The sequence below is a fragment of the Patella vulgata genome, chromosome 4 (genome assembly GCF_932274485.2).
Source record: "Patella vulgata chromosome 4, xgPatVulg1.2, whole genome shotgun sequence".
NCBI lineage: Eukaryota > Metazoa > Mollusca > Gastropoda > Patellidae > Patella > Patella vulgata.
Window position 1 is genome coordinate 1,471,380 of NC_065882.2, and position 13,025 is coordinate 1,484,404.

The following is a 13,025-nucleotide window of genomic DNA, read 5'->3' on the forward strand; positions in this document are numbered from 1 at the left end:
GGACAGCTTTCTAGTCGTTTGGATGGGACGAATAACCGAGGTCTCGCGTACACATTGGCATGCACGTAAAAGATCCCTTGACAGTTGGAATTCGATATAAGAGTAGGCCGTAGTGCAGCTGTCCGGGCAAAATTTCCCTCATAGCACACTGTATGGCGTATGCCCGTCTTCATTACCCCAGTTCGGAGCAGAACAGTAGGACGTTAAACACCATTTCATTTCATTTCTACTTATTTCGAATTCCATTTGACAAGGGTTCAATGAGAACCATCGATTACTAAACGCCATTGAAGCAAATTTGTTTTCATACGTTTGATATGCCTGTTTATTTTACAGAGGAAGAAGCATCATTACGGCGTAAAATGACGGCGTATGATTCGTTTGTTATGGTTATCCTTATTTTATCAGCATTTCTCTGTCTTAGATCCGTTTACAGAGCTCAGAAAATGAGAAAGGTAAATTTACCTACATCTATTAATATCATGGCGGGGGGGTGGATGGCCGAATGGTTAGCACATGCGTACTGTATCATAAGATAAAGAGAGAAACTGGGTTTAACATCCATTCAACACAAACTAGGTCATTTTGGGACTAACACATGGTTCAAATTTTATTTCAATAATTCACTAGCGAATTGTTGAAATAGAATTGAAGCATGTGTTAGTCCCGAAATGACCTAGCTGTGTTGAGTGGACGTTAAACCCCATTTCTCTCTCTCTAGAAACATCTTGTTATATTTTTTTTTTCAGGCTACCAATGAGTTTTTTCTGCAGCGATTTGGTAAGAAATTATCGTGTTCAGATCAGCTTGAGTTCCTCAATCTGTGGTATGTTCTAATTATATTGAACGATATACTCACGCTAGTTGGTTCCTCTTTCAAGATCATGCTTGAGAATAAGGTAATATATCTCACCTTGGTTTAACTTGTCGATAGAACTGCAAAAAGGTTTTATTCCTCGATAATATCCATCGTATTCAAAATTAAATACACGAATTAGAATTCAATATTGATTAATTTCAATCATGTTGTTATCTTGCCGTGAAACTAGAGAATCCTAATATCCAATATTTAAGACACAATTAACATTTTAAAATCACTACACAAGTCTTGTAGGCTAGGGTTTTGGGTGCCATTTGTAATGAACAAAGAAAATGGGGAAGTAATTAGTAATTGCTCATTGATAAACAACAAAATAGTAATCTAAAAACGTGTATAGAATGAACTAAGCAGGCATAATTTTAATTTTTTTTTTCGCTCAGATTTTCATTTAGATTTTATAACTATATTTTTTTCTCGCCAAAAAATTAAAAAAATATCTTCCAGTAATTTCTTATACAAGAAAATATGTATATATATAATATACAGAATTCCTTAATAATGTAGGAGCTAAATATGTCTATTGCTGGTCGTTATTCTGGCTTCAAACGTTATATAGATTATTATTTAAACATGTATTCATATGACACCTGTTACCACTGTTTGTCGTGTATTTTGTACACGGTGAACAGTCCATATGCTGATTACACTATTTTGCCTTATTACACTATTTTGCCTATACCGTTTTTTTAGGACTTCGAATTTTGTCTAATGGTTTGGATTGTTCGTACTTGGTTTTATTTTATTTTAAGACTATAATCAACTCTCTAGAGCATCGTATGGCTGAGATTTAAATGGATTTAAACACAATCACTTTTTAATAATTTAATTTTTAAATGGATAATCAAGACTCAAGTCTCGATTGTCAAGTACCATTGTTACGACTATAAACTTTCAAACACTGATAACCTCACTTGCTATGAAATAATTTAAATGAAATTTTCAATATATTTATTTTTTATTATCTGTTTTTGAACTATTATAGCAAGAACGGCTAGCTCTTTATCTAAATCCTTAAAAGACCTAAATCTACCCTTTTAAAGAGCACTGAAACATTGATGTTTCCTACTGCTTCCTTGCGTAAAGTGGCTATATAACTCCCCCGCGTAAAAGTGGCTTGGGAACTTCCTATTCCGACTTTTACCAAATGTTCCCCAACTTCTTCTCTTTTTTGTCTTTATAAAACAATATACACCTGCTAGCGCTTCGAACATAACATTCACCTGCTTGTACTGAAATTATGGCATACATGATCATGACATAGCACTTAGAGCATGACATACACTTCCTCCTAGCGCTTACAGCATGACTTACAATTCCTAGCGCTTACAGCATGACTTACAATTCCTATTATCATAGTCATACATGTATTTCAACTTCTAAACTTCATTCAGAATCGTGTCAATAGAAAAACAAAAATTGTAAAATTGACTCAATAGTATTATACATGAGATACAAGTTTATGTTTTCCATGAAAAGTGTATTTTTACAGAAGGATCTTGGGATACAACCTATTGCAGTCCCTTCGACAATGCGTCGTATTCGTACTTCTTTTGATTTACAAACGGTAAGTATTTAGTCTTTCAGGTAGCCACTAACGAGCTGGTCCTGGGATCGGTGCTATGGTCTGGTACATTGTATCTCCTTGATCTTACAGTTGCATTATGTAAGACCTAAATCGTCCTATTACAGGTCTTTCTTTGGGCCTGAAATGTTATATAAACTATTAATTAGACATTAATTAACATGAAAAGAGACCATAATCAACTCTCGATGCCATCTTATCTGTCCAATTTTCATTGGATTTGAATCCAATCTGCTGCTCAACGCACATTGATGATTAACCACAAATATGGATAATCGAGACTTTGTTAATTATCGTGACAGCGGTAACAATAACAATCAAGGCTACATTGATTAAAATAAGATTTTCTCGACTTAGAGTGAAGCAAATTGACTGAAATTTTCAGCATATTCCCATGACATTATCTAGTTTTGAACTATTATAGCGCGAATTGTCAGCTCTTTATCTAATCTTCCATAACGTATCTTTAAGTCTCGATTGTCAAGTAGATAATAATCAACTTATCATACATCTTGTCGAAACAGTGATAATTTTGCTCACAATACAGTAATTTGAATGAAATTTTCGATATATTCATTTTACAGTATCTATTTTTGAACTAATAAAGCAAGAACGGTCAGCTCTTTATCTAATTGGGGGGTTGGATGGCCGAATGGTTAGCATGTGCGCGCTGTATCATAAGGCCTGTCATTGAGTCAACTGGCATGGTTTCGATTCCCCAGTTGTACGTGACAAGGAGTAGGGTCGCCTGTTCAACCTCGTGGGTTTTCTCCGGGTCCTCCGGTTTGCTCCCACTGCTAACGACCCCTACGGGCAAGCGTATTATTGAATTAAAGTAGGACCATGTTAGTCCCGAAATGACCTAGTTTGTGTCGAGTGGACGTTAACACCCCATTTCTCTCTCTCTCTTTATCTAATTGTTACATAATGCATTTTCCAGCGTAGCTTCCCCTTGTCAGTGGTGCAGGATGGAGGGCCTGACAAGAACAGCTGTCTAGTCGTTTGGATGAGACGAAAAACCGAGGTCCCATGTATACATTGGCATGCACGTAAAAGATCCCTTAGCGGTTGGAATTCGATATAAGAGTAGGCTATAATGCCGCTGCCTGGGCAAAATTTCCCTCATAGCCCAATGTATGGCGTATGCCCATCTTCATTAGCCCTGCTTCCAGCTCTGCATATAAGGCAAACATCAAAGTGAACCTCCATCCCATCTTTACAAGATTTTGCTTGACACATTTTTTTTTCTAATTTGTTAACAATTGTTTTTATTTCAGAGGTTTTCAAGTATATCAGAGAATTATGATCTATGTAGTATATTATTAGGGGTAGGAAGTTTAATGGCATGGACAGGTGTACTCAGATATCTCGGTTTCTTCGCAAAATATAATGTAAGTATTTCAGATATTCCGACTATTTTTTAAAGATATAATTATGCAAATAATTCAGATATTTGTATTTCTTTTATAAATAAACTAGCAGGATACCCGGCTTCGCTCGGGGGTCATAACTCTGAAACCGGAAGTGGTAGACTAACGCCACCTGGCCTATGTTACTCCCCGGTCCGAGCTACCCCTATACCCCAAATTTCAGACTCGGGGCAGACCTAGTGTAGCCGCCAACCCCGAACAGACAGACAGACAGACAGACAAACGACAGTCACAAATATATATATAGATAGATTATAAGTAATTCTGATATTCAGGATTTGGGTGTTTTCAAAATATAATCTAACTAATTCAGATATTTTGATTCCTCGTTTGTATGTGAAAAGAAGTGGTGTTGCCTGTATAACCTCGTGGCTGTTCTCCAGGTCCTCTGATTTACTCCTACTACCATAGATCCCTACATACAAACAAATTATTAAAATAAAATAGTACCATTCTTGCACAATCTGGTTAAAACACAGATCCTATTTCGTTTCGTTTTTATAGTTCAAAATTTCGTTTTTTTTGTCTTATCTACACTAGGATCTGGAAGAGTTGTTATTTAACTTGTGTTCTGAATGGTGTCAGGGATAAGCCAATGAAACGGTCTGTTACGGCAAGCTTTAGACATGTTTTGCACGAAACTGTGGGTAATCCACTAGTAACATCAGTGCTGATTGGTTAATCAAATGTTTGACATCATAGGGCCAAAAGCTGCTCGTATGATCCCTGAGGTGACCTATCGTTACAACCAGTCAGATCTTCATGTAGTGTAGGCCATCGAAAGTATAAAAAATGAAACGAAATATAGATCTGTATTTGAATCAGATTGTGATAACATTATAAAATAAAATTGAACCATTCTTGTATTTTAGATACTGATTATAACATTAAAGAAAGCGTTCCCGAATGTTTTACGATTTATGGTGTGTGCGTTGATACTATATCTGGGTTTTATGTTCTGTGGTTGGGTTATACTCGGACCGTATCATATAAAGGTGAGATATATTCCTGAAGCAATAGCCCAAGAAATCCCTCTCTTTATGTTATTTTTTTTTTTAACTATTATAGCGAGAACTGTGAGCTCTTTATCGAATTCCCATAATTCCCCTTGAACTGTAATCATGGTGAAATCTAGCCATCAACTCCTACAGTGTAAAACCTATACCCATCTCTATTATTGTATTCTAGTAGTAAGTCCAGGAGGACTGCACTACACACAAAACAAGACCTATAACATGAAATAATTACCCTTCTAAAGCCTCTTGTATTGTATTTCTAAGACAATCTCTTTGATCAACTGTACTTTGTACCATATTTTTCAGTGTATTAGGCACATGCGTAGATAAGGCTCAGGGCGAGTTTGGTAGAGGTGGTAAATAAAATCTTGTTACTGGAATTAATTTTTAACTAATTAAAACACAGATCCTATTTCGTTTCGTTTTTTATAGTTCAAAATTTCGTTTTATTTGTATTTACTACACTAAGATCTGGAAGAGTTGTTATATAACCTGTGTTCTGGATGATGTGAGGGATTTGCCAATGAAACAGTCTGTTACGGCGATCTTTAGGTGTGTTTTGCACGGAACTGTGGGTAATCCATTAGAAACATCAACGCTGATTGGTTAATCAGATGTCTGACGTCATAGGGTCAAAAGCCACTCATATGACCTCTGACGCGACCTTCCACTACAACTGGTCAGATCTTCATGTAGTAAAGACCATCAAAAGAATAAAAAATCTAGATCTGTATTTTAATCCGATTGTCAAAATGTTTATTTTTCATTTAATGAAGAACATCAAACTAAGATTAAGTTTTATTCTTTTCAGTTTCGACACCTAAGTACATCATCAGAATGTTTATTTTCACTGGTTAATGGAGACGATATGTTTGTTACATTCTCGGCCACCCAGACGACCAATAAGATGATATGGTATTTTAGTCGCGTATATTTATACACGTTTATAAGTTTATTTATATATATAGTACTCAGTTTATTTATAGCCGTTATCATGGACACTTACGAAACACTCAAGGTATGTTGTTTTTACTTTGTTTTATTTTTTGTTTTTAGGATATGTTAAACATACATTATGAGGTCACATTAATAATGATGTCATTGTAATAATCATATTAAACATACATCATACAAGAGCTAAATCTACCTATTGCAGGTTTTTCTTTAGGCCTGAAATGTTATCTAAATTATTGATTAGATATTAATTAACTTATCCAGACCATAATCAACTCTCGATGTCATCGCTAGCCTGCGATGTTTATTGGATTATGTTCTGATTTGCTGTTCGACTTCCATAAATAATTAAATCATGAAATGGATAATTGAGACTATGTTTTTTATCCTACTTGCTTTAGTAATGATGACCAGGCTAGGCCTTAAATTCATTTGCTAAAGTCTTGGTTCAGAGTGGATCAATCTGACTGAAATTTTCAGCAAATTCCCTTTACAGTATCTAGTTTTTAACTATTATAGTGAGAACTGCCAACACTTTAATCTCCCATAATGTTTCTTTAAGGTCAATACTTTTTTCTGCAGAATTTGTTCTTATTTCCACATGCGATTAGAAACAGAGCGTGTATTGTCTAGTATTTATCGAATACATTAAAATAAAACCTTGTTCAAATGAAACAAGAACAAACCTTGAGGAATTACTTAAACTTAAAAAATAGATAATGAAAACAGAATATGCTGAAAATTTCAGTCAAATTGCTTCACTTTGAACCGAGATATTATACATTCAATTTTAGACTAGCCTTGAACATCATTACTAACTTTGGTACTATAATAAACCAAGTCTGTATTATCCATTTTTACGTTAAATCACCCCTCATGAAAGGTGTACAAATTCACTAAAGATCGCAAACTAGCGATGCCATCTAGAGTTGATTATGGTCTGGATAAGTTAATTAATGTCTAATTAATAATTTAGATAACATTCAGGCCTAAAGAAAGACCTGCAACAAGTAGATTTAGCTCTTGCATAGTGCATGGTTAACTAAAGAAATTGATTCCATGCTAAATCCCGTAATCAGTTTCAGATTTAGTTGATACAGGTTTGTGATTCTCAACCTTTTTTTGCCAACGGCACACCTTGGAACACATGAAGAAATAGTGGCACATGTCAGATGGCATACAACCGTAGACACAGACTAATCATAAATATATAGACTCAAATTAAATAAAGAAAAACACAGTTATGAATTCATCAGTAGACACCAGTGAATAGTCAATTGGGATCACATGGTTTTCACATTTTTTAGTGTGCCATTCAAAATTTTGCGGCACACCTAGGAAGATCTCGCATCACACCTGGTTGAGAATCACTGATATAGGCTATTCCATTTGTGATGCCCCTCCAAATGCATACCCTCTCGACTAGAGAGAGGAAGATGAAAGTATGTTTTAAACATAATTAAGCAAAGCCCAGGAGTGTCAAAAATATTATACACCCTGACCAAAAGGCCTGCTTGACCTTCGGGCTTCAATTTGCCAAGCCTATCAGTAACGGTGGCCATAAATTATAAGATTTTTAGATTTAGTATTTTTATTACAGCATTATGCAGCTAATGGGTTTCCTAAGAGTGAGTTATTTGAGTTTATAGATCAATGTAATGACTTGCCATCATCAGGACGATTTGATGAGAATAAAGGCTGTTGTTTATTTAATTGTTTACCATGTTGTAATGGGTTAGTATCATTATTTTAAATTCTTTCTATATAATAATCCACCTACATATATAACCTCAATTACTATGATACGAATACATCTATAGCCTGGTTGCTATGATACGAATACATCTGTAGCCCTGGTTGCTATGATATGACAGGACAGTTGACCACCCAACCTATAGCCCTGATTACTTTGATATGACAGTCAACCACTCAACCTATAGCCCTGGTTGCTATGATATGACAGTCGACCACGCAACGTATAGCCCTGGTTGCTATGATATGACAGTCAACCAATCATCCTATAGCCCTGGTTGCTATGATATGACCGTCGACCGTCTATAGCCATGGTTACTACGATAAGACAGTAGACCACTTCAGTTCATGATGGTGTGTTTAAAATGTATTTTTGTGATTTGAATTTTCAGACATGATCGTGACAGCCCAGATGAAAAAACCAGATTATTAAATCATGTTTCTTTGTAAGAGTTTGATGAGAATATACGAGTAACCGCGGGTAACCGTTAAAGACTTTATTTATGGTTCATGTAACCGCGGGTAACCGTTAAAGACTTTATTTATGGTTCATGTAACCGCAGGTAACCGTTGAAGACTTTATTTATGGTTCGTGTAACCGCGGGTAACCGTTGAAGACTTTATTTATGGTTCGTGTGTAACAGAAACGGTGGCAAAATACTTTTTTAATCAGAATGTTTATAATGATAATACTGAGTTCTTATAAAGTTAATGCTCAAGGTGAATTTAACTCTCCACTTACCACAAGATAAAATCACAGCTAATGTTAATAAAACAGCCGAGAGAGTGTGAATTCTTTATGGTCACAGGTAATTAATGCATTCCATAGAAAAATGCATTCGGTTTTAGTAGAAATGGCTACCTAATCAATTAGGAGTGTGGTGAAGTTAATATGGGGGTTAAAGTGACACTTGATTTAGTTATAATTCGTTACACCGAGTATTACACCAGAACAGAACCAAATCAAGTATAGCTCCTTGGTCAGAGTATTACACCAGAACGGAACCAAATCAAGTACAGTTCCTTGGTCAGAGTATTACACCAGAACAGAACCAAATCAAGTATAGCTACATGGTCAGAGTACTACACCAGAATGAAACCAAATCAAGTATAGCTCCTTGTTCGGAGTATTACTCCAGAACAGAAACGAAATCAAGTACAGGCCACGTGTCTAGATCAGTAGTGAAATTTTCAAAATGGCTGATCTGTTCTCGATAACTTTAGTACATAAAATATTTTATCGAAATTTATAAAAGAAAAATTACTAGGTTCATTTGGTTTTCTTTATAGAAAAAAAACCAATTTGGGTAGGTACCGAAAATATTGTCTTTAGTAACATTAATTGGAAACCTGTGAAATAATTGAAGAGTCCAGGGGAAGAACGATCTAAGTCACATTTTTGTCTTTTCTCATAAAAGGCAATACAGACTTTTGGATGAGAATGCTTGACGCGAACAGAACAACGAGTTGGTTTTTAATTACAACTTCAACATGATGATGTTTAATACGAATCATAATTACCAATACAACAACTGACTTCCACTTTTTAGCCAAATTAAGGTCAAATAAAGGGTACAATGGACTTATTTGTCCGGGAGGCCATTTCAGATAAGCCTTTACCTGAAATTGATTGTTCCACAGAAAGTTTATTCAATTTGCTACCAGATGGCGCCATTAACTGGGGTTCGTTGAAAAAGTGACTTAGATCGTTCTTCGCTGGGACACTTCAATTAGATTTTGAAAAATATTTTCTTCTATTTTGTTATCTCCCTTTGTTCTTTCAAGAAATCTTCAAACTGGGTATGAATGACGTTATTATGAAATATGAATAATGCGGATACCATTTGTAAAAAATGAAATGTTTTGCTCTGAACTGGGCTAATGAAGACGGGCATATACCATACAGTGTGCTATGAGGGAAATTTTGCCCGGACAGCGGCACTACGGCCTACTCTTATATCTAATTCCAACTGTCAATGGATCTTTTATGTGCACGCCAATGTGTACACGGGACCTCGTTTTTTGTCTCATCCGAATGACTAGACAGCTGTCCTTGTCAGGCCACCATTTGTAAGAGTATAAAACCAGGATTATTCACAATAATCTACTTTATTCCACACAGATAAAATGTTTTCGATGTCAACCATCTTTGAAAATAACCCCAGCTCCCTATCTGCACCACCTCAGCGATGAATCAAAAGTCGAAAGTTCAATTGAGTATACCGATGATTAAATCAAATTATCCGTTATATTAAATATGATCTCGGTGATTATTATATTGATTCTGTTCTATGTAACTGTTTTAATAATATGATGTATATATGTATATAATCTTGTCATGTACAACTGGGGAATCGAAACCCCGCCAGTTGACTCAATGACAGACCGTATGATACAGAGCATGTGCGTGCTAACCCCAACCCCCCTCCCCGTGTATGAAACCACCGTACTACGGTCAGAAGTTTCAAGAGTGGCCAAACAAATGTTATCTGAAAATACTAGCACAACCGTAAAGCTGCATTGTATCATAAGGTCCTGAAGCTTGTCAGAAATAATTTACGTTGTGACTGTTACATATGAGTAGGCCTATATATGATAATTGACCTATATTTTATTATTGTTATAATTAATTATTTTAGACTTCGATCATTCTGGTCATAGTATTTTGTTATTCTCTCCACGTGTTAATTTTATAATGAAAATAGTGTATGTTTAGTTCGTTCGTTCCTAAAGTTTTATATCCACTTCCACCATAGGTGATATCGTATGTTTAAACCAGGCTTTGGTATTTAACCAGGCATTCTTTAAGCTCACTGGAAAAGCTGATCCCGAATGTCAATGTTACCTGTCACAGGTAAATTTCAACGTTAGCGATTTCCACCGTTCTAGGTCAGTAGTCATAAGCCCCCCACCACCCACCCAAAAGACGTCTTTCTAGTCCTTCTGTACATATTCTAGTCTATATTTCTGTCATTCTCCACACAAGTCTCGCTATCCAGCATTCGAACTGCAAGGAAAGACAACTCTGTTTGAGAGGATGTATTTGACATAATTACTTTCATTATTTAAAAAAAATTCAATCTGATTAAAATAAAGATCTATATTTCGTTTTGTTTTTTTATACTTTTGATGGCCTACACTACATGAAGATCTGACCGGTTGTTGCGATAGCTCGCATCAGAGGTCATACGAGTGGCTTTTGACCATGTGACGTTAGACATTTGATTAACCAATCAGCATTGATGTTACTAGTGTATTACCCACAGTTCCGTGCAAAACACGCCTAAAGCTCGCCGTAACAGACCTCACACTATTCAGAACACGTCGATGATAACAACTCTTCCAGATCCTAGTGTAGTAAAGACAAGTAAAACGAAATTTTGAACTATAAAAACGAAACGAAATAGGATCTGTGTTTTAAATCAGATTTAAAAAATTTCGGAAGGTTTTTAAAGTGAGTTTTATGTGTTCAACAAACTGTTGATCTAGAAACTGGTCCTCAACCATTACTCATCTTGTTTGTGTGTCCGAATGTCCATCTAGGCCCAGGGCCCTGTGGTTCATGGCAAAAAGAGAAAAAATCAAATTCCAGATGAAAGTTTCACAGTAATTGATCTAGCGGCATGATGGCGGAGACAGAGCTATCGCTCAACCTTCTCTATGATGTTCCAGTCGGTGATTGGTCTAGGCTTATAGCGGTGCAATGGGCGGAGACGTCTGCAATCCCTCAACCTTCTCTGTGATTGGTCGAATCCCATTCACAAGGATATGAAATAATCTTTTCATCGCGTTAGGGGCCCCGCGATTCTTGTCAGGCCCAGGGCCCCCACTCCGGTTAAGCTGTGCTTTGAGAGGTCACAATTTTTGTCAGATTATGATGAAACTTTAAAAATATGATTATATCCCAGAGATCTCGGTTCCTTGTGATATTTTTCGCTTATCGGACTGTAGCTTCCTGGATTATGGTCTGTTGATCTACGAAAAATCGCCTTTTAAACTTCAGAAGCCTGTAAGAGGTCACAATTTTTACCTGTCAGTGTTACCCCATAATTACAGTTAAGTTCGAATTTCGTGAAAATTGGGCAGAGACTTTCTTATAAAATGGCCGCTCCACTTTATACAAGTAGTATAATGTATTACCAAGGTTTTGGACCCTCTAAAGGTCTCAATCTTTATCAGATTTTGATGAAACATAGAATATGTGTTTATATTCCAAAGATCTCGGATTTCCGATTATGGTACCTGGTTGTATCTCTGTCCATCTCTTAACAAAATGTGGGCGTATGTTGTATGGCAACCGCTTGTTAAAATACTCACTGATAATTATATAGTGTATCCATGACATCAAGAATGATGAATTGAATAATCTAGGTTCCTGATGCTTTAGTGCCAATCTGTACATATTGTTCTTGATGGAATGTCACTTATAATATATATTACAATTGATGTAATTTATTAAAGAACTCATCAATATATCACACTCTTGTATTTGTTTTAATTTTAAAGGTAAATTAGTTAAGAGAGAGAGAGAGAAATGGGGTTTAACGTCCACTCGACACAAACTAGGTCATTTCAGGACTAACATATGGTTTAATTTTATTTACATAATTCGCTTGCGCGTAGGGGTCTTTAGCAGTGGGAGGACCCGGAGAAAACCCACGAGGTTGGACAGGCGACCCTGCTCCTTGCCACGTACAACCGGGGATTCGAAACCCCATTTTTCTCTCTCTTTTTCGTTGTTCCTGGTTAGATCTTAACCTCTCCACCAAATTCTTAAACCTAACCCGCAAGTCTACGCAACATCTCGTGACCTTGGGGAAATCTGCGGGCGGCCTTGTAAAAATGATCTAACCGTTGTTCCTTGTGTCCAGCAACAGTCGGGAAGAAGCCCTTTCGCCTCGGGTCAAATTAGTACCCTGTATTTGAATTCAGGCTTTGCAAGTGACCAATATATCGTTGGGGGTACGTAACTCTTGAACCTCGGACAAACTGGCTTCCTTTGGCCTCCTATCCCATTGAAGGAATTTTGTAGAATGAGAAACCGAAACTGACTTGATTCACTTTTCGCACACTCTACTCAACCATACTGCATCACTGCATATTCATTTTTAGTGCAAATGACCTCATTTGACCCCGAATATCTAAAAAACGCCCTAACGGCGGACTGATTACCACTCGGCATCGTATTCTATGCAAAATTTTACTCTAGAAAAGTTGGGTCTGGTTTTATGCCCATTTGATGGACACCCCAACTCCCCGCACTGAGCCGAGCTAGCTTCCGCTTCTAAATAAAATAGGGTTTAACATCTATTTTCGGCTCCGATTGGGCTAACGGAGATGGGTATACGCCATGTATTGTGCTACATGGCCCACTCATATATCAAATTCCAAATACCAAGGGATCATTTATG

The 13,025-nt window shown here is 36.5% G+C and overlaps 1 protein-coding gene across 1 annotated transcript; it reads left to right on the plus strand.

The window, feature by feature from the left end:
- Positions 1 to 2,352: 2,352 nt before the first annotated feature.
- LOC126817657 (mucolipin-3) lies at positions 2,353 to 12,092 on the plus strand. Its single transcript, XM_050544763.2, has 6 exons — positions 2,353 to 2,444; positions 3,740 to 3,853; positions 4,765 to 4,887; positions 5,720 to 5,926; positions 7,463 to 7,596; positions 8,007 to 12,092. Exons 1-6 carry the CDS (start codon positions 2,409 to 2,411, stop codon positions 8,062 to 8,064), a joined length of 672 nt encoding a protein of 223 aa, XP_050400720.1. The 5' UTR covers positions 2,353 to 2,408; the 3' UTR covers positions 8,065 to 12,092.
- The last annotated feature ends 933 nt before the right edge of the window (positions 12,093 to 13,025 follow it).